The sequence below is a fragment of the Rissa tridactyla genome, unplaced genomic scaffold (assembly GCF_028500815.1).
Source record: "Rissa tridactyla isolate bRisTri1 unplaced genomic scaffold, bRisTri1.patW.cur.20221130 scaffold_674, whole genome shotgun sequence".
Taxonomy (NCBI): domain Eukaryota; kingdom Metazoa; phylum Chordata; class Aves; order Charadriiformes; family Laridae; genus Rissa; species Rissa tridactyla.
The window spans coordinates 1-19,615 of record NW_026529886.1 but is presented as its reverse complement, the minus strand read 5'-3'; the positions used below and the strand labels follow the sequence as shown (position 1 = coordinate 19,615).

General features: G+C 67.9%; 2 protein-coding genes across 2 annotated transcripts; both read right to left on the bottom strand.

Annotated features, from left to right (window-relative positions):
* Positions 1–327: 327 nt before the first annotated feature.
* On the bottom strand, positions 328–3,214 carry PFDN5 (prefoldin subunit 5). The gene is made up of 6 exons (XM_054187714.1): positions 3,081–3,214; positions 1,886–1,988; positions 1,548–1,579; positions 1,329–1,403; positions 727–832; positions 328–607 (listed from the first exon to the last, which is right to left on the bottom strand). Exons 1-6 carry the CDS (start codon positions 3,150–3,152, stop codon positions 528–530), a joined length of 468 nt encoding a protein of 155 aa, XP_054043689.1. The 5' UTR covers positions 3,153–3,214; the 3' UTR covers positions 328–527.
* Positions 3,215–3,965: 751 nt separating this feature from the next.
* ESPL1 (extra spindle pole bodies like 1, separase) lies at positions 3,966–17,502 on the bottom strand. Its single transcript, XM_054187715.1, is given in 32 exon segments — positions 3,966–4,191; positions 4,296–4,460; positions 4,586–4,669; positions 4,746–4,861; positions 4,983–5,087; positions 5,202–5,372; positions 5,458–5,550; positions 5,552–5,614; positions 5,691–5,813; positions 5,904–6,031; positions 7,040–7,224; positions 7,340–7,553; positions 8,272–8,409; positions 8,547–8,889; positions 8,966–10,095; positions 10,454–10,563; positions 10,882–11,038; positions 11,154–11,282; positions 11,491–11,662; positions 11,800–11,919; positions 12,000–12,134; positions 12,244–12,383; positions 12,478–12,622; positions 12,845–12,989; positions 13,201–13,443; positions 13,619–13,812; positions 14,040–14,176; positions 14,404–14,533; positions 14,716–14,820; positions 15,031–16,134; positions 16,235–16,335; positions 17,304–17,502. Coding segments are annotated over 32 exon segments (6,726 nt in total). The 3' UTR covers positions 3,966–3,989.
* Positions 17,503–19,615: the final 2,113 nt, after the last annotated feature.

The following is a 19,615-nucleotide window of genomic DNA, read 5'->3' as shown; positions in this document are numbered from 1 at the left end:
CCCCGCATGGGTTGGGCCCTTATAGATAGCTGTATATAGCCAGGGGGGGGGGCATGGGGGGGGGGGGGCACACATAGGGTAGAAGCCAGGGGGACCCTCGACAGCCCCCATGGGAGGGGAGGGGGGAGCGCGGCCGGGGGGGGCCCTTGGCCAGGAAATAAAACTCTTCTCTGTGGGGGAACGTGGATTTTTTTTATCTTGGGGTAAAAAAACCCATGGGGGGAGGAACGTGGGGGCTCCCAGGGAGGGAGGGGGGAGCAGTGGGATTCCCGGGATACGCCCCAAACTGTGCCTGTCCCCCGTCCCCCCCATCCCAAAAGCACCCACTTCCAGAAGGAACATTTATTCCGCGCGGCAGCAGCGGGAGCTGCCTACAACAACGGGGGGGCTGGCGACGGCGCAGCGGGGACGGACGGGATGGCGGGGGGGGGGATAACCTGGACCGGGAGCGAGGTGGGGGGCCCTCCAGTGTCCCCTCGCGTCCCGGTGGCGATGGCGAGGAGGGGGGGAGCCCCCGAGGCCGAAGGCTACGCCTTGGTGGTGGCACCTTGCGCGGCGCCCAGGGCCGTCAGCTGCTGGATCTTCTGGCTCATCATTTCCACCACGGCTGCGGGGAGAGAAGGGGCCGGGGAGTCACCGGGGGGGGCGGGGACGGGACACACGCAGCATGGTGGGGGGGGGTCACAGAGCTGGGGGGGGGGGCAGGGGGGGGGGCCGGGCGCTCACCCTGCTTCATGGCGTGTTTCTCCTGCAGCGCCGGCTGGATCTTCTCCATCTGCTTGGTCAGGAAGTCGATTTTGCGTTTGAAAAAGTCTCGGGCGTCATCTGCTGTCTGAGGGGGGGGTGGGGGGGGGCAAAAGGGAGAGGGGGGGTTAAGCGGGGGCGGGGGGGCAAAAGGGAGGGGGTCGAGGGTGAAAAAAAGGGGGGAGAAGGGGGGGAGAAGGGGGGAGAAGGGGGGAGAAGGGGGGGAGAAGGGGGGGAGAAGGGGGGGAGAAGGGGGGGAGAAGGGGGGGAGAAGGGGGGAGAAGGGGGGAGAAGGGGGGAGAAGGGGGAAGAGCAAAAGGGAAGGAAGGAAAAAAAGGGGGAGAGAAAAAAGGGGGGGGAAGGGGGGGGAAGGGGGGGGAAAGGGGGGGGAAAGGGGGGCGAGGGAAAAAAGGGGAAAATGAGGGGAAGGGGCAAAAAAAGGGGGGGGGAAGGAAAAAGGGGAGATAGACAGGGGGGAAGGGGGGCCCTCTGTAGCACAAACAGGGGGTGCTGCCCCCCCCCAGGGAAGGCCCCAAGCCGCCCCCCTCTGCCGCGGGTGGTGCCCCCCCCCGGGTGCCCCTCACCTTCTCCACGTAGTAGCCGGTTCCCACGTCCACCAGGACCCGCTCCGTGTCCGACAGCTTCCCGGGGACGTACATCTGGTGGGGGGGGGGGGTAGTCAGGGAAAACAGGGAACCAGGAGTGGGTCTGGATCCCGGCACCGACGGGGGATACTGGGGGCTACTGGGGGCACTGGTTTGGCACCGGCAGCCCCGGGAAGGGGGGGGAGCAGGAAAGGATACGGAGCTGGTGAGCGGCACCAGGAGGTCCTTCCCTGTGAGGAGACAAGCAGAGGGGGGTGAGGGAAGCGCGCGGGGACAGGGACACCTTGGGGGGGGGGGGGGAACACCTGGGCCACCCCAGCCCCCCCCCCCCGTGCCCCCCCCCAGCCTCCCTACCACGCACAAGGTGCCAGAGAAGGGGCCCGAGGGGGCTGAGTCAGGGCAGGGCTGGGTATGTCTCATCCCTGGGTGGGCCAGGAGCCATCCTGGGGAGGGGGAGCGGGGGGCCCAGGGCTGGCAAGGCCAAGGCGGGGGGCACTGGCCCCCCGGGGGGGTGGGGGGGGGCCCTCCCCGCTCACCCTCGTTGCTCTTGCTGAGGACGCTGAGACAGTCCCGGGCCTCCACGTACTTGGTCTGCACCACCTTGAGCTGGGCGATGGAGGACGAGAGGAACTCCACTTCCTGGGGGGGTCAGGAGCCGGTGGGGGGGGGGGACACCCCGTCAGCACAGGGGGGGGGGTGTCCGTCAGCCCCACAGCCCTGGGGGGGGGGGCCGGGAACACAGTGCCGGGGCAGCTCCAGCCTTGTCGTGTCGTGTCCCCCCCCCCCCCAAACCAGCACCCAGTTTGTGCCCCAGGGCACAGGCTGGTCTAGGGCCACCCCCCCCCCAGTTCCACCCCAGTCCAGCCCCCCTGTCCCAGCCCAGTCTGGCCCCCCCCAACCCAGTCCGGCCCAGTACATCTCCCCCCCACACACCCCCCAGTCCAATCTGGCCCCACACATCCCCCCTCCAGCCTCCACAGCCCAGTCCACACCCGGCCCCCCAGCCCCACAGGGCCCCACACATCCCCGCCCCCCCCCCAGCCCAGTCTGACCCAGTACATCCCCCCCCAGCCCCACAGGGCCCCACACATCCCAGTCTGACCCAGTACATCCCCCGCCCAGCCCTGCCAAGCCCCACACATCCCCCCCCAGCCCCACAGGGCCCCACACATCCACATACCCATACCCCCCTGGCCCTGCCAGGCCCCACACATCCCTGCCCCCAGCCCAGTCTGACCCAGTACATCCCCCGCCCAGCCCTGCCAAGCCCCACACATCCCCCCCCAGCCCCACAGGGCCCCACACATCCACACACACACACCCCCGGCCCTGCCAGACCCCACATATCCCTCCCCCCAGCCCCACAGGGCCCCACACATCCACATACCCATACCCCCCTGGCCCTGCCAGGCCCCACACATTCCCCCCCAGCCCCACAAGGCTCCACACAACTCCCCCCAGCCCTACCAGGCCCCACAACAACCCCCCAGCCCCACAGGGCCCCACACACCCACACCCCCCCGGCCCTGCCAGACCCCACACATCCCTCCCCCCAGCCCCACAGGGCCCCACACATCCACACCTCCGGCCCTACCAGGCCCCACACATCCCTCCCCCCAGCCCTACCAGGCCCCACAACAACCCCCCAGCCCCACACATACACATCCCCGGCCCTGCCAGGCCCCACACATCCCCCCCCAGCCCACAGGGCCCCCTCCGGCCCGGCCCCACCTGGTCGAGCTGCCCCTTGAGCAGCTCCAGCTGCGGCAGCGTCAGTTCCCCCACGTTCACCGTCTGCGCCATCTTGGGCCGCCTCGACGCTCTGGCGCCTCCCGGGGGCCTCTCGCTGCCCCCGCCCCCACAGCGCCCCCTGGCGGCCGGCGGCCGGCAGCGCCCCGGGGTCCCCCCCAGGGAAAGGTGGTGGGGGGGTGTCCCCCAGGGAAGGGGGTGTCCCCCCCCAGGGAAAGGGAAGACACCCGAGGTGTCCCCCCCCAGGGAAAGGGGTCCCCCCCCAGGGGCAGAGGCTGCAGCCGAGCACCGACACGGGGACCCACCCTCAGCAAGGAGCGTGGCCCCCCCCCCCCCCCCCCCCCCCGGGGACTGCTGGGGTCCCCCCCCACCCCAAAACCCGGGGTGGGGGGGCTCTGGGTGACCTCCAGCAGGAGGGCAGGGGGCAGGAGCCTCGGGAGTCTTCCCCAGGTGGGGGGAGAGGGGAGAAGTGGGGAGCAGGGGACACAAGGCGGGGGGGGGGGCTAGGTCAAAAGGCAGCAGCTTTATTGTCAGAAAAGAGGGAAATAAAACCAGGTGCATAAACCAAAACAGACTAAAAGTGGGTGCAGACACTGGCACCCCCCTCCCAACCCTGCTCTGTGTCCTGGGGTTGGAGAACCGCTCCCCCCAGCCCTCACTGCAGCCCCCAGGGACCCCCCCCAGCCCTCCCTGGAGGCAGATAGGGACCCCCCCAGCCCTCACTGGGGGGGGACGAGGGGGATCCCCCAGCCTTGCTGCAGGGAGCAGGGACCCCCCCCAGTCCTCACTGGAGGCAAATAGGGAAGCCCCAGCCCTCACTGGGGGAATAAGGGACACCCCCCCCCCCCCCCCCAGCCCTCACCAGGGGGAGCGGGGACCCCCCCCCAGCCCTCACTGGAGGCAGACGGGGAGCCCGTAGGCGACAGGGGCGGCCCCAATGAGGTGTTTGAGGCGGGGGGCTTGGCGGGCCTGGGCGACGTAGGCGAGGAGGGGGGCCCCCGAGCCCCCCCGCAGCCAGCCCTGCAGCAGCGCCTGCGCGTAGCGGTCGATGTCCCGGTCCGTCACGTCCCAGAGGTTGCCCAGGACGAAGGGGCTGAAAGGCAGGAGGGGCGTCACACCCCCAAAAAAACCCCAGGGATGGGTATGGGACACCCCCCGCCCCACCCCAGGCTAGGGAAACCCCCCCCCGGGGCTCACCAGCCGGCCATGATGTACTTGAGGACGATGCCGGAGCCCTCCAGGCTGCCGCGGACGGCGAGCGCGGCGCTGCTGCAGCCGAAGAGCAGGGCCACGGCGCGGCAATCCAGCCGGGCGATGGTCTGGCCGTCCAGAAAACGGGCGCCCGCTCCGTGCCCCGCGTAGCTGCAGGGAGAAACATTCCACCATCCCCACCCCCCCCCCAGCCAAAGCAGGGTGAGCCCCAGCTGCCCCCATACCCGCCCCCCCACCCCCACGGGGTGTCCCCAGGGAGCCCCGGTGACACTCACATGTAGAGATCGTGCTCCAGCAGAGCCGCCTGCATCTGCGTGGGGCTGGGGACGGCGCCGGTCACCCCCCTCCAGCCGGGCTCGCTGCGGGAGAGGGGGTTAGAAGGGGTGGGGGGGGGTACAGCCCCTCCACCAGAGCCACCCTGAGCTCCGCACCCACCTCTCGAACCAGCCCCGAAAGCGCTCCTCGGTGCCCAGGAGGTTGCAGTGGGGGTTGAGGACGTAGAAGGTGCTGCTGGGGTTGACGCCGCGGCTCAGCACTGACCCTGCGCGCTGCTGGAGGGAGCAGGGAGGGGGGGGGAAAGGAGTGAGGGTCAGCCCAGAGCCAGGGTTTGGGGGGGTGCCCCCAAATCCCAGGGGGGCTGAGGGAGGCAGGGTCCCCCCCGTCTTCTCTCACCACCTGTGCCAGGGAGTAGCTGAGCAGGAAGCGCAGGGACGGGAGGCGGGTGACGGGCACAGCCTTCAGGCAGCCCATGCTCTCCCAGGGCAGCTTCTGCAGGTGCTGGGAGGAAGAGGAAGGCATGAAGAGGAGGAAGCAGGGCCGGGAAGCGATGAAGGAGCAGCAAGGGGTGGGGGGGTGGGTGGGGGGGGGGGGGAGGGGGGAAATGTGTCTCACTTTATCCAGAACCAGGACGAGGGATCCGCCGGGCTGCGCGGGGCAGGATCTCTGCTTTTCCACTGCCTCCTGCAAGAGGAGCTGAGCCTGGCGGGGCTGCGCGGGGCAGAGGCCGAAGGCCAGGGCTCGCACGTCCTCGGGGGCGAGGAGGGGAGCGGCGTTGAGCAGCACCTGGTGGGGGGGGAAAGGAAGGGGGGGGTGAGGGGTGGCAAAACAAGGGGCTCGGCTCCCCAAATGCCTGCCCCAAGCCAGGCACCTTGAGCAGGGCGGGATGGGGGTGGCTCCAGCCGCAGCGGTCGAGCTGGGGGTGCAAGAGGGCGACTTCCTCGTCCAGAGCGGGCTGGGGGGGGAGCGGGGAGCAGGGCCCCCCTCCAGCAGCCCAGCACCTGCGTCTCCAGGGTCTCGATGAGGCTCTGCAAGAGACGAGGGAGTCAGCGGTGGGGTGCAGACCCCAAACCCTCTCCCGGCTGTGCTCCCCCCGCCCCCAACCTTCATCCTGTGGTCCAACTGGGAGCGGCGCAGCCACCAGTCCTGCTTGTCCGTGCAGCCGTTGGCTTCCTTCTGCTCCTTCAGGATGGCCTCGAAGTCGCTCAGCACCGAACGCAGTGGGACCTGGAAGAGGAAAAGAGCCATGACACAAGCCCCGAAGGCTGGGGTGGGGGGCGGGGGGGGGCCCACTCCTCGCCCACCCCCTGCCCTCACCTTGCCGAGGGCGGTGGGGATGCGGATGCTGAGGGGAGCCGCGTCCTTCTCCAGCCGCGTCAGCAGCAGCGTGTCCCCCGCCGAGCCAGGCTGGACGCCGGCCAGGGTCAGGACGCAGACGGTCACCCCTGAAAGTCACAGCCGGACCTTAAGGACAGCCCAGAGGCCACCACGGGTCACTCGGCACCCCCGAGGTGGCCCCTTTCCAAATTATCGGTGTTCCCCAGGGATCGGTGCTGGGTCTGGCCCAATATCTTCATCAGGGCCCCGGGGGAGGGGACAGAGCGGCCCCCCCGGCACCTTTGCTGGTGAAACGCCACTGGGAGGAGCGGGGGACACACCAGTAAGGCCGCGCCACCACCCAGCGAGACCCGGCCAGGCAGAGAGCTGGGGGGAGAGGAACCCCGGGAGATGCAGCAGGGTGCTGCGCCCGGGGAGGAAGAACCCCCCGCACCAGTACGGGCCGGGGGCTGAGCTGGGGGAAGAGACCCGCGAGTCCTGGGGGACAAGTTGCCCGTGGGCCAGCAAGTGTCCTCTCATGGCCAAGAAGGCCTCCTGGGGTGGCCAGGGGCGCGAGGGAGGTTCATCCTCCCCCCCTGCTCTGCCCTGGGGAGGCCGCGGCTGGAGCGCCGGGGCCAGTTGGGGCTCCCCGGTTCCAGAAGGACGGGGAAGTGCTGGAGAGAGTCCAGCGGAGGCTACAAGGATGATGAGGAGCTGGAGCATCTCTGTGCTGGGGAAAGGCTGGGAGCCCCGGGGCTGTTCCGCCCGGAGAAGCGCAGGCTGAGGGGGGATCTCATCAACGCTCAGCAAGAACTAAAGGGCAGGGGGCAAGAGGATGGGGCCAGACTCTTCTCAGTGGTGCCCGGGGACAGGACAAGGGGCAACGGGCACAAGCTGGGACATGGGAAAATCCATCTCGACACGAGGAAAAACTTCTTTGCTGGGAGGGCAGCGGAGCCCTGGCACAGGCTGCCCAGAGAGGGTGCGGAGTCTCCGCTCCGGAGAGATTCCAACCCAGCTGGATGCCTCCAGGTGTCCACCCGGCTTGGGGTGATCCGCTCGGCCGTCGAGTTGGACCAACAACCTCCAGAGCTCCTTTCCAACCCCGACCCATTCGGTGATTGTGTGATTCTTACCGGCGGGGATCTGCTGCAGCTGGGCGCGGAAGGCGTCCCGCTCCCCGCACCCCAGCCCCGCCGCGCTGAACGCGAAGAGTCTCTGGAGCTCGGCGAGGTGGTGGCTGCGCTGGGCAGAGCTCCCCTCCTGCAGGGAGAGCCCCCGGAGCTGCTCCGCCACGTCCCCCGCCGCCTTCTTCTCTTTGCTGCGGAGGGAAAGGAGAATTATCACCCCAAAAGGATCACCTTTGATGGGGCTACGGTGGCGCTGGGCGAGCCCCTTCTCCGTCGCGCGCTGGGAGGGGACGCCGAGGGACTCACTGGATCTTCCTGTGGATGACGCTGAGCAGCTGGTGGCGGGTGGTGACGGAGACGGACTCGGAGAGCAGGTAGGCAGTGGAAAGGGGGTCCTGGTTGCCCAGGCCCAGGGCCAGGAGGCGGCAGAGCTGGCTGTAGAGCGCCCCAGGAGGGCAGTGGCTGACGAGGTTGAAAGCCTCTTTCAGGAGCTCGAGGACGGCGTCCAGCGAGGGGACGCCTGGAAGGGACAAAGCAGCAAAAGCCCGGGGCAGGATCAGGCAGGGAGCCCTCGGGGCAACGCGGCGAGGGGAGGGACGTGGCGTCCCCGGTACAACCACCAGCTCCCAGTCCAAAACCAGCACCCCCAGGCACGGAGCAGCCTCACGTCACCCTTGGCCAACAGCCTGACGCCCACCCAGCCGCTCACCCAGGAAAGGAGGAGGAAATAGGACCAAAAAACCAACCCCCTGTGGGTGGAGATAAAGACAAGGAGGTCGCCCACCAGCCAGAACAAACCCAGTTTGGGGGAAAACAAACTCGTTACCAATTAAAATAGATTTGGGTCGTATCCAGCCGGCGGAAAGTTAAGCCCCGTCCCTGGAAACACCCCAGGCCGGGCTGGACGGGGCTCCGAGCAACCCGATGTGGGTGAGAACGTCCCTGGCCACGGCAGGGCCTTGGACTAAATGGGCTTTAAAGGTCCCTTTGACCCAAACCCTTCTACGAAACACGAGACAAAAATTAAAACTCCTTTCCCTGGCGCCAGGGAGCAGCCCCTCCTCCTCCTCCTCCGCGGGTTTCCCCTCTGCCCGTAGAGGGTTTTTTTTTTTTACCCATTTTAAATACGTTTTTGTGTTGCTTATACGTTATTTAAATATGTTTTATGGCAGAGGTGCCACCCGCTTCACGGACAGCCTCAGCTTTAGCTTTCCGCCCCCACCGTGCCGGGTGCTCACCGCCAGCCGCGGGCCGGGGGGAGGAGAGGGTCCCCTCCGCGGGCAGGGGGTCCCCACTGTCGGGCCACCACCGCGCTGCTGGGCCATCCCCGATGTCCTCCTGCTCCTCCTGCCTGCACCGGGGACACCGTGTCCTGCCTGCGGGGACGGACAGAGGTGCCTGGTCACCGGAGCGGTGGCAACGGTGGGGACAGCCCGATGCAACCGCTTTGGGGTGCGTGAAGGTAAGACACCCCCCCGCCACCTCCATCAATCCCTGGAGTAGCCCAGCTCACCTGGGGCTCCCTCCTCTTCCTCAGAGGCCCGCAAGACCTTGAAGCTGAGATCAAGCTCTTCCTCCACCTTCTCTTTCTCCTCTTCCTCGATGGCCCTCAGAAACTCCCGTTCCTCCTCGGCTCTCTTGCCGGGAGCCCTGCGGGTCGCCCGCTCCCTTTTCTCCTCCGTAGCCCCGGCTCGGCGGGTGCCCGGCCGCCCTCTCCGGGGCTGGGCACCGCCGCACCCCATAGATCTGGGGGACAGAGCTTTTGGGGCACGGGATGGCTTGCGGGTGGTGGTGGCGGCAGTGGGGGTCAGCCCCGCTTCAAGACCCTCCACGTCGCTGTCATCGCTGAACATCACCTAAAGAGAAGGGACAAGGGGGTGTCAGGGCTGTGCCGGGCGCGTTGGGTGGCCCCTCACCCCCCTCCCCACTCACTTTTAGGCGAGATTTGACTCTCCCCGAGGCTTTGGGGGCTCGCAGGAGCCGGGACTTGCTGGCTGGTGGGGAGGACTCACTGAAGATGGTGAAGGGAGTCCTGGAAGCAGGGGCTGCGTGCGCCCTGGCGGGGGGACGGGATTTCTGGCAGGGCGTGCAGGGCACCGTGGCCGGCCGGATGACGATGGGGGGCACCTCGCTGTCCGAGTCACCCAGCGCAAAGATGTCATCGGCGTTGGGGACAGACAGTGGCTTCGCTCTCTGGTTCTTCTTCACTCTGGGCTTGGGCACGGCGGGGGCCAACGTGGGCTTGGTTTTGCGCTTTTGGGGTTGAGCCTTGTCCGATTTGAGGGTTTGGGGCACAGTCGCCTCTTTGGGCTCTGCCGGAGGCAGCACGGGCAACTGCAAGGTCCAAGAACTGGCAAAGACACCATCCACGGAGTCCCCGTGCTTAGAGGCCAGGCAGCAAATAGTAGCCATGGCTTTGGTGAGCAGCAGGCTGGCCCTGGAGACCTCCAGGTTGGGCAAGTGGGGTCTGCAAGACGCCAGGAAGGTCAACCCCGTCTCCAGCTCCTCCTGCAGCTCCTCCGCCAGCTGGGGGCTGGCCAGGCTCTGAAGGGCCAACGCGGCGTAGCCGGCGGCCACCAGATCGTGCAGCAGCTCCAGGGCGGGCAGGTCCCGGCCGACGGAGCTGCCCCGCAGCTTGTCCCGCAGCAGGGTGGCGAAGCGGGCGGCCACGGCGGCGCAGCGCGGCAGCACGGCGTGGATGAGAGCCAGCCCCTCGGCCGCGCTGCCCGCTGCCAGCTCGCTCCGGGCGCAGGAGAGGAGCCAGCGCAGGCAGAGCGCCGAGAGGGCCAGGTCGGAGCAGAGGCAGCAGGGGCAGGTCACTGGGTGGGCGAGGAAGGCCAGTCTCTTCCTCTTCGGGACCTTCAGCTCCGGTGAGGCCATGAGAGCATCCGCCTTCTCCACCCCGCTCGCTGTGGGCACAAACTCCAGCTCGGGGCCTTTCAGGAAACTGTCCTCTTCCCTGGGGGGCTCAGAGACAGGGTCCCGGGGCTTCTTGTCCTCCAGTTTGCCTTTCCTGGGCAGAATTTTTCTCTGGCTCTTCTGCTTCTTGCTGGTTTTAAACTCTGCGGGCAGAGGGGAGGGTTGTTCCAGCATCCTCCCTGCGCAACCCTCCCCAGCTCCCACTGAGCCAGCCCCAGGAGGGGTGCGGGAAGCTGGACCCAACACTCCAGCTCTCCCAATTGCGTCTTTATGGGATGGAAGAGTCGCTCAATGAGTCAAAACCTGGCTGAGAGTCACCCCCCATCTCTGCACCCTCCTGGGTGATGGGGATTGGCTGCCCTGGCAGCGTCTGCGCGAGACAGATCTTTCACCCCAGCCCGAAAGCAGGCGCAAAAGGGGCACCTCCGGCACTGCCCGGACTCGGGGCTCACCTCAGCCCCCGTCCCATTCCCCTCCTCCGACCCCGGAGCGGGGACTCACCTGTGTCGGACTCCAGGAGGAACAGAGCCTGCTGGAGGTCGAAGTGGCTCAGCTCCAGCTCGCTCTGCTGCAGCTCCAGCTGGGCCTTCAGCACCAGGAAGGAAGCACACCTAGGAGGGGGCGGGGGGGAAAAACCAGCCCTCAGAGCCCCCCCCCAACACCCACCGCTCCATCCCCGGGGCCGTGTGGGAGGGAGGCAGCGAGGAACGGCCTCGCGTCTGAGCCAACGAGCCGAATTCATGGGATAACACACCCCCCAGAGCAGCTCTTGGTCCAGAGCGAGCCAAGAAGAGACCAAACCCTCCCTCCAGGGCCAGCCCCCCACCAAGGGACACAGATGCCAGCGTCCCCCGCAGCCGCAGGGGACCCAAGCACCACCCAAGAGCAAGGCCAGGCTGTTTTTCCCCCTCCCTCCATGGTCAACTCACCACCGGATGGCTTGCAGTTTCATGGCCAGCTTGACGGCCTCCAAGCAGAAGGCTTTGGCTTTACACACCACCTCCAGCCTGCTGAGGAGGGCCACCAGGTGCTCCGAGCAGGCCAGCATGTCACCCAGCACGTGCCACTTCAGCAGCACGTTGTCCCCTACAAGGCGGGACGGGGAGGTGAGCGGAGCTGCTCCTCCCAGAGAGGCAGGCGAGGAGCCTGACTCTTTCCGGAGGAGTGGTTGGGTTTCGGTCCGCGCGAGGAAGCGGCTCACCATAATCCACAAACTGGGCGTCGGAGGCGGTTGTCTGACAGCCCAGCACGTTGCCGCCCATCAGCAGGAGGATGACGCCGCGGAAGAGCTTGTGGGCTTCGGCGAGAGCCGTCTCGGGCGTTTTCCACCCTGTGGGAGGGCAGCCGTGGGTATCGGCACCGACCGAGACCCTCCCCAGCCCCGGCACAGAGCCATTCCCCAACGTTCCCTCTCCTCACCCCAAAAACGGGCTGGTTCGGAGAAACCCAGAGGTGAAATATTTGCACAGAGCTTTGCCCACAACCCCTGTCAGCCTGCTCAAACTGGGAGGGTTTTAAACCCCGCCTCGACAACTCACCTTGTCCGAAAATCCGCTGCCGGAGCTCCAGTGAGAGGCAGGCAGGGGGGAGGCTCAGGTAGACGGCCGCCAACCGAAGAACGTGGGCTCGCAGAAGGTACCAGACCTTGGTGATTTTTTGCAGAGCCGGGTTCTGGAGCACCCCCAGCAACAGGGCGAGACCCTCCTCAATCTGCAGGGGCAGAAAAACGTTCTGTCCCCGTGCCCAAGGTCCCCAGCGAGAGGTACTGTGACAGCCAGAGCTGCTGCAGGCTCCTCTTACCTTCTGACACTACTTCTGAGGCAGAAAAGGGTTTTTTGGGGCCTTACCCGGCGGTTGACGCAGCAGAGCTGGCTGCGGAGCAGGAGGCAGGTTTGCTGCAGCAGAAGGTAGGAATCGTTGCTGCTGTCGGCTTTCTGCAGGCAGGACTCCGTCTCCTCCAGGAAAAGCTGGAAACACAGACGCCGGCATGAGGGCTGCAGCCTCGGGGATGGTCCGAGCTTGCCCCATGGCCCCTTCCCTCCCTTACCTGGGCGTAACTGGGACATTCCAGCTGGAAGAGCAGCTTGGTGACCTGGCAGAGGGCACCGGCCGTGCCCAGGCTGTCCCCGAGCGCGCTGCACAGGGCTCTGACCAGCAGGTAGCTCTCCATGGCCTGCAAGGGCTGGGGGGCAAGGAAAACCCCCGAGGATACACTCAGACACCCCCCTCAGAGGGACTCTGTGCACCCGGGGAGGCTGCCGCCCCCCCAGCCGCCCCCCCAGCTGCGTTACCTTGACCATCAGCTTGTAGAGCGCTGCCAGGAGGTGCAGGGAGGCCACGGTCTGCTCAGGGCTGCGCACGGCTGGGACGCCCGGTGTCTCCAGGAGCTGCTTCCACAGCATGAAGGCATCATCCAGGCTTTTGGAGACAGCTGAAGGGACACCCCGGGTCTGAGACACCCCAACACAACACCCAGAGCTCCTGCAGAGCCTCCTCAAAGAGCCTAAGCCTGCCACGGTCCTCACCGGTCTCTGTTGCCAGGTTGAAGGCGATGCCGTCATACAGGAACCTGTCCTCCAGCAGCCTGCCTTCGTAGTTGAGGTCGTTGGGCTCAAAGTCATCCAGGTTTTTCACCCCCTGAGCTTTGGCTCTCTGGTCCCTCTCGATGCTCTGCAGCGGCGGGGAGAAGGCTGTTAACGCTTTAACGACGCACGTTAAGGGACACCACAGGGTTGCCAGTGGGGTCCGTGTAGCTTTTGGTGGCTGCGGTGCAGCGCTGAGCGTTGACGGCAAGGCCGAGGGCACCACACACGTGCGCGGAGCCCCGTGTTTCCAGATCGGGACCTGTTTTGGCACCCCACAGCCCCCTCCCCCATACCGCCCTCCCCACACCTTCTCCAGCTTGGACTCCAGGGTGCAGATGTAGAGCCAGAGCAGAGCCTGCGCCCGGTCGTCGAGGAGCCGGTCCCGGTTCTGGGCGCTCCTGGGCACCAACTCCAGCAGCCTCAAGGCTTCGTGGACCGAGTCCAGGGAGGAGCTGCCAGAGAGAGGGATTAGAAACAGCCTTCTGCCCCCAAAACCCCCAGGCCATTTTAAGAGGAGGGACAGATACACCCCAGGACCCCAAACGAAGCAATAACACTCCAGATTCTTAAAACTCCCCCCTGCTGCCCCAAGGGCCCTCAAATGCTTCCCGGGGACTTTCAGGGACACAGGGAGGTGATCACGATGTGCCGGCATCCACCCACCACTCCGTCTGCTGGGCGTAGCTGCGGTAGCACAAGACCTGGGCCAGCTCCGTCAAGCCGATGGCTCGTTCGTGCAGGCGGCCGCTCTCCTCCGAGCAGATTTCCAGCAGGTCGCAGAGGACGTTGTAGCGTTCCTGCCCTGTGTCAGCTCGGACGGTCTTGTAGGCCTTTAACTCCGCAAAGAGGATGGTCACCAAGGTCTCCGTGTCCAGGTTGTGCCCCTCCAAACCTTCCTTCAACGTCCTGGGGGGGAAAGGGGAGCTGTAGCAGGGGGGTTGTGGGGCCGGGAACATCTCGCAGGGAGAAACATCATCATTTTACCAGCTTGGGAACCGCAGCTCTCAAAAAAAAAAAAAAAAAAAAAAAAAAAAAAAGAAGCATCCACCCCCCACGCACTGGGCAACCTTCCAGGTCTCACCATAGCCGTGACTCCTCGTTCCCCTGTTTGGCAGCGTCTGTTTTGACTCTGACCCAGAGGGAGACGGGCTCTGCCAGCAGCTCCCCGACGCGGCCCCGCAGCGCGACCAGCCACTGCACCACGCACTCCAGGGCTCTCTCCACCCGCCCCAGCTTGCGGTAGTTTTCCACCTGCAGCCTGAAGCATTTGTGCAGCTGCAGGGAGAGCACAGAGAACCGGCTTCATCGCCCTGCAGGACCGAAACCCCTGCCTCCCATGTCCCCTCCCGCAGCCCCCTTCCCCGCCCGGGTGAAGGGAAGACCTCGGAGCAGGGAATTGGGGAGCAACAGCTGGTCCCATCCTCTCCTTTTCCTGCCCGGCACCGGGATCAGAGAGTTGGGTTCAGCCCCGTTTCTGCCAGAAGCGTCAGAGGAGCGCTCACCCGCTCCGGGGGGATCTCGGGACACGCGTAGGCATCTGCCGCCTGCAGCCTCGCGCAGAAGAGCTCGCAGACGGCGCTGGCCTCCTCGTGAAGGTTCTGGTTGTAGAAGATGTAGCCCAGCTTGAACGTGCATGACGCTGCCATGAGCAAAACCCAAATATTAGAGATGCGATAGAGACAGAACCGCCCGCCTCCTTGTCCTGCCAGGGACCGTCACCCTCTGCCCCGGCCCCACCGTCCGCACACTTTGCGACAGCGACCCCCCGGTTGCTCCCCGGGGACACAGACAGTGAGCTCCGTGACCGTATTCAGCCCGAGCCGGGGCTGTGGAGCCAGGTTTAGTGCCACCCGCCGTGGCACTGACCAGTGACATCGAGGTACTTGGCTCGCTCGCTCTCGGGGAGCCCCTCCAACGCCTCCAGCATCCAGGCCACGCTCCTCCTGCAGCCCACCGTCAGCTGCTCCAGTCCCAGCCAGTCCGATGTTTGCGACAGCTGCGGGCAGAGGAAGAGGGTGGCTGGCAAGAGGCTGCCGGGCACCCCTAGGACACCCTCCGGGGTGGCTCGGGCAGCCCCTTCCAACCCCAACGTGCCACCTCTGAAGGGAGAAGCCACCCAGAACCTCGAGGGTCTCACCCACCCCCAGGGCGGGTGACCGTCCCTTCCACCACTGGTACCTGGGAGCACTGGAAGGCGTCGTAGGCCACGCTGGCAAAGAGCTGGAGGCTGTGGTAGAGCAGCTGCTTCACCATGAGCTTTTGTTTGACACCATCAGGAGGAACCTGCAGAGGGGAAGGAGGGAGAAAAGTGGCGTTTGTGGGGCCCGGGCAGCACCGTGTGCTGCTGCTCAGGACGGGGACGGCAGAGAGGGACACTCTGCTGATAGATTAAGGGGAGCATCCAGCCCGGAGCAGGGTTAGGAATCCTCCAGCTGCTGAGAGGCTCTGACAGGCCACAGTACGAGGTCGCCCCGCGCCCAGCCCCACTCTTACCCTCCGCAGCAGTCGGTGCAGGACACGGTAGTGCCCCTCGGTGAAGGCGCAGAGGCTGAGTACGTCCTCCCGGCCGAAGGGCTGCTGCTTGCTCCTCTTCACGTACTCACCAAGGGAGGAGATGAGGAACTGGCAGCTCTCGGCCAGCACCCTGAGGAACAGCTCTGAGGCCTCCATCACCGCTCTGAGAGCCGCCGCCGCCTGGGAGAAGGGTGGCCCCGCAGGGCCAGTGCTCTTGGCCAGCACCTGGCTCAGCTGGACCCCAGCCTCCAGGAGGGACAGGGGGTCATGGAAAGATTTTGCAGAGCCGCCTGCGGTCCCCAGAAATCCCCTCGCACCCTTCACTGCCTCCTCAGCCTCCCTGTACTCTCCGCTCTTGCAGAGATGCCGGCACTGCTCCAGGGTGAGCTCAAAGAAGCAGAGGGATTGCTGGAGGCTGGGCGGCTCCGTCACCTCCTTTCGCAGCGCCGCGAGCAAACAGTCCCCGAGCTGTCGGCCCAGGAAAGATGAGGATGACGTCTGCTGGGCTTCATACAAGGCAGCGGCGGCAGCCGCCTGCTGCGCCGTCTGGGAGGTGAAGAAGGGGGGCTGCAGCAGCGTCAAGGCTGCCCCGTCCTCCTCCAGCAGCAGCAGGAAGCGCAGGGCTCGCAGACGGACCAAGAGGACGCCTCTCCCCTCCTCCTGCGGCCGCTCAGGCTCGGCCAGGGCGTCTGCCCCTTTCCAGAGGACGCTGAAGCTGCTGTAGGCGATGGCCGTGAAGTCCTTGGAGGGCACCTGGCCGGGGCGGTAAGTCAGTAGCCGGGCATGGAGGAGATTGGCCACCCTCCAGCAGGCTTCGCCGCTCCCCCGCATGGCCGCGTTCCTCAGCAGATGGTACAAGATCTTCTCCAAGTAGAGGGGAGCTGGTTGTGGCACAGTGGACAGGTAGCCCTGGCACGCTTCCTCGGCCAGGGCCACCAGGCTGGTGGCATGTGCCGGGGAGCCCCCGGGCTGGGCCATGCGCTCCACGCAGACCCGCAGCACCCTGTCGCAGACCCGGCGCCGCTGCAGCCGGGAGGCCTGGCTGGTGCTGGAGGCGTCTCCCGGGGAGCAGCAGAGGCATTCCTAAGGAGGGGAGGGTGTCAGACACCTGGCACCCACCCTAGGGGAGGGTCGTCCCCCCTCTGTGGGGCCGGCAGCGGAGCCCCCCCGGTCCCCGGCTCACCCGTAGCTCAGTGAGCAGCTCGGTGATGCCCTCCCCACCCTCCATCGGGGCGGCAGGATCAGCTCCTCTGGGGGGCTTCATACGCGACACCAGGCTGGTGACTGGGGCAGGCAGGGAAAGGTGTGAGACCCCCACAGCTCCCCCCCCTCCACCAATGCTTGCAGGCAACGCTCAGGCCCCCCTCAATGCTCCCAGCCCCCTCTTCTCCAGCCTCTGGGAGCCCCCAGCCCCACCCTCCAGAGCCCCCAGTCCCAATCCCTGGCCCTTCGGGGGATGGCAGCCCCCCCCCAGCCCCACTCCCTGCCCCCCATTGAGGGACAGCAGGCCCCTCCAGCCCCCTTCTTTGGACCTCTAGGGTTCACAACCCCCCCCAAGGCCCACTCAACAGCCACTTGGGTGAAGGCAGCCCCCCCAGCCCCACTCCTTGCCCTCCTCTAGGGCTCACAACTCCCCCATCCCCACTCTCCGCCCCCCCCTAAGGCATACAGCCCCCCCAGCCCCACTCGCCGTTGCCCTGGAGGGCTCACAGCCCCCTTGGGGCCTGGTCTTGCCCCCTCAAGTTTTCCTCCCCGGGGCTTGCGGCCCCCCCACCCCACCCCAGCCCTTCTCCCGGCCTCCCCCGAGGGCTCTCCCCCCCCAGCCCCAATTCTTGCCCCACCTTGAGGCTCACAGCCCCCTCCAGCCCCACTCCCCAGCCTTTCACGGCCCCATTGCGGTCTGGTTTCCCCCAGGCCCGCGGCCTGCAAGTCTCCCCACCCCACCCCACCCCCACTCTCCGGCCCCCCCAAGGGCTTACACCCCCCCAACTCCACTCTCCAGCCCCCCTAAGGCCCACAGCCCTTCTCCCCCCGCCCCAAGGGCTCACACCCCACAACCCCACTCCCCGGCCCTTCACGGCCCCGTTGCGGCCTAGTTCCACCCCCCCGGCGGCCCCTCTCCCGGCCCCCCCCCCCCCCGAGGTCTCACACCCCCTCAGCCCCGCTCCAGGCACCCCCAGAGCCCGGCGGGCCCCCCTCAGCCCCGCTTCGGGTCCCCCCACCCCGGGCCCGGGGCCCCCCCGCGGCCTCACCCCGCTCCGCCGCCGCCGCCACCGCCGTTGGGTGCAGGCCGCGCCGCGCGCCCCGTTCAAACCGCCCCCGCAGCCAATCAGCGCGCGGCGCCGGCCCCGCGCGGGGTACGCCGGGAGTTGTAGTCCTCGTCCCGGGCGGGGGGTCGAGCTGCGCATGCGCACGGCGCCTCGGGCGGGGACGGGGGCGTCCCTGCCCCATAGATCCCCCCCCCGCCACATAGATCCCCCCTGTGCCGCCCCCACAGCCCTGCCCCATACACCCCCCCCCCCGCCCCATGTCTCCCCCCACAGCCCAGGGCTCGTAGGGGATTAGTGGGGGGGGTCACAGGGGCACGTGGGGCCGATCCTGCGCTGTGACCCCCCCCCCCGAGCCATTGGAGCCCCCCCCCGCTGCAAATGCCCCCCCTGCGGTTGTACAACGCCCCCCAGTTCCTGTGCCGACCCCTCCCCCCCCCAATACCCCGGGCGTGGTGTAAATGCCCCCCCCCACCGTGCAAATGCCCCCCCCCAAGCAATTGCCCCCGCCCTTGGGCAATTACCCCACCATGCAATTGTCCCCCCCTTTGCAACTGCCCCCCCCCCGTGCAAACGCCCTCCCAGCCTCACACAGCCCGGGGGAGGGGGGGGGAGAGGGAGGTCAGCCCCGCCCGTGCCTCAGTTTCCCCACCTTGCGGGGGGGGGGGGGGGGGGCCCCCCCATACTCACCGCTGGTGCCGGCCCGGGGGGTCCCCGGGGGGTCCTCGGGGGGGTTGGGGCGGCCGGGCCCCCCCTTCACTTGATGCTCAGGCGGGGGCGGCGGGGGCGGCAGCAGCGGGGGGGGGCACAGCAGGGCGGGGGAGGGGAGCAGCAGGGCGGGGGGTGCCATTGAAGGTGACAGGGTGGGGGGCAGCAGCAGGGGGGGGGGCAGCAGGGGGGGTGACACTGGGGGTGACAGGGCGGGGGGTGGCACTGGGGGCAGCCTGGGGGGGGACACGAAGGGCGGTGACAGCAGGGGGGGGGGCAGCAGGGGGGGGTGACACTGGGGGCGACAGGCAACGGGGCAGCAGAGGGGGCAGCAGGCGGGGGGGCAGCAAGGGGGGGGGCAGGCAAGGGGGCAGCAGGGGGGGCAGCAGGCGGGGGGGCAGCAGGGGGGGGGGCAGGCAAGGGGGCAGCAGGGGGGGCAGCAGGCGGGGGCGGCCATGGGGAGCCCCCCACGGCGGTGGGGCCGGGGTCCCGGCCAGCCCAGCCCCATGGCGGTGCCGCCCCCCGGGCCCCCCCCCGCCCGACCCGGGGGATTTGCGGCCCAAAGCCGCTGAGCGGGGAGGGGGGGGGGGCGGGGGGGGGCAGCGCACGTGGCAGCACCCATGGGTGCGGGGGTGGGGCCGCTCTGCTGCCCCCTGCACCCCCCCGCACACGCGGGTCACCCCACGGGGGGGTCCTGGGGGGTCCCGCTGCCGCCGATGGGGCGGGGGGGAGCGCGGCGGGGGGGGGGGGGGGCGTGACACGGGGGGACACGGGGGACGTGGGACATGGGGGGGAACATGGGGGACACGGGAGATGGGGGGACATGGGGGGGGACATGGGGGACACGGGCGATGGGGGACACGGGGGACGTGGGACATGGGACATGGGGGACATGGGGGACACGGGAGATGGGGGACACGGGGGACGTGGGACATGGGGGGGGACATGGGGGACACGGGAGATGGGGGGACATGGGGGGGGACATGGGGGACACGGGAGATGGGGGACACGGGGGACGTGGGACATGGGGGGGGACATGGGGGACACAGGAGATGGGGGGACATGGGGGGACACGGGACATGGGGAATATGGGGGACGTGGGGACATGGGTACATGGGCGGGGGGGGGGGCGTGACACGGGGGGACACGAGGGTCGTGGGGGGACATGGGGGACACAGGGGACACGGGGGAGATGAGGGACACGGGGAATATGGGGGACATGAGGGACATGGGGGGACACGGGGTCTTGGGAGGGGACAGGGGACAGGGACGTGGGGGGGACACGGGGGGACGCGGGGATGTGGCACGGGTGGGACATGGGGGGACACAAGGGCCCTTGGGGGACAGGGGACACGGGGGGGGGACACGCACAAAGGGGGGGGGGGCAGGGGGTGCCCAGGGGGGCTTTGGGGTGTCCCCGGTGTGTCCCCGGGCTCTGCCACCCGTGTGCCAGCGTGTCGCACGGAGCACACGTGTCACCAGCCCGTGTGTCCCAGCGGGCCGGGCGCGTGTGCGGGGTGACACGGGTGCCACCTGCGGCGTGCAAACGTGTCACCCGGGACATGCCACGGGTGTGCGAGGCGTGTCAC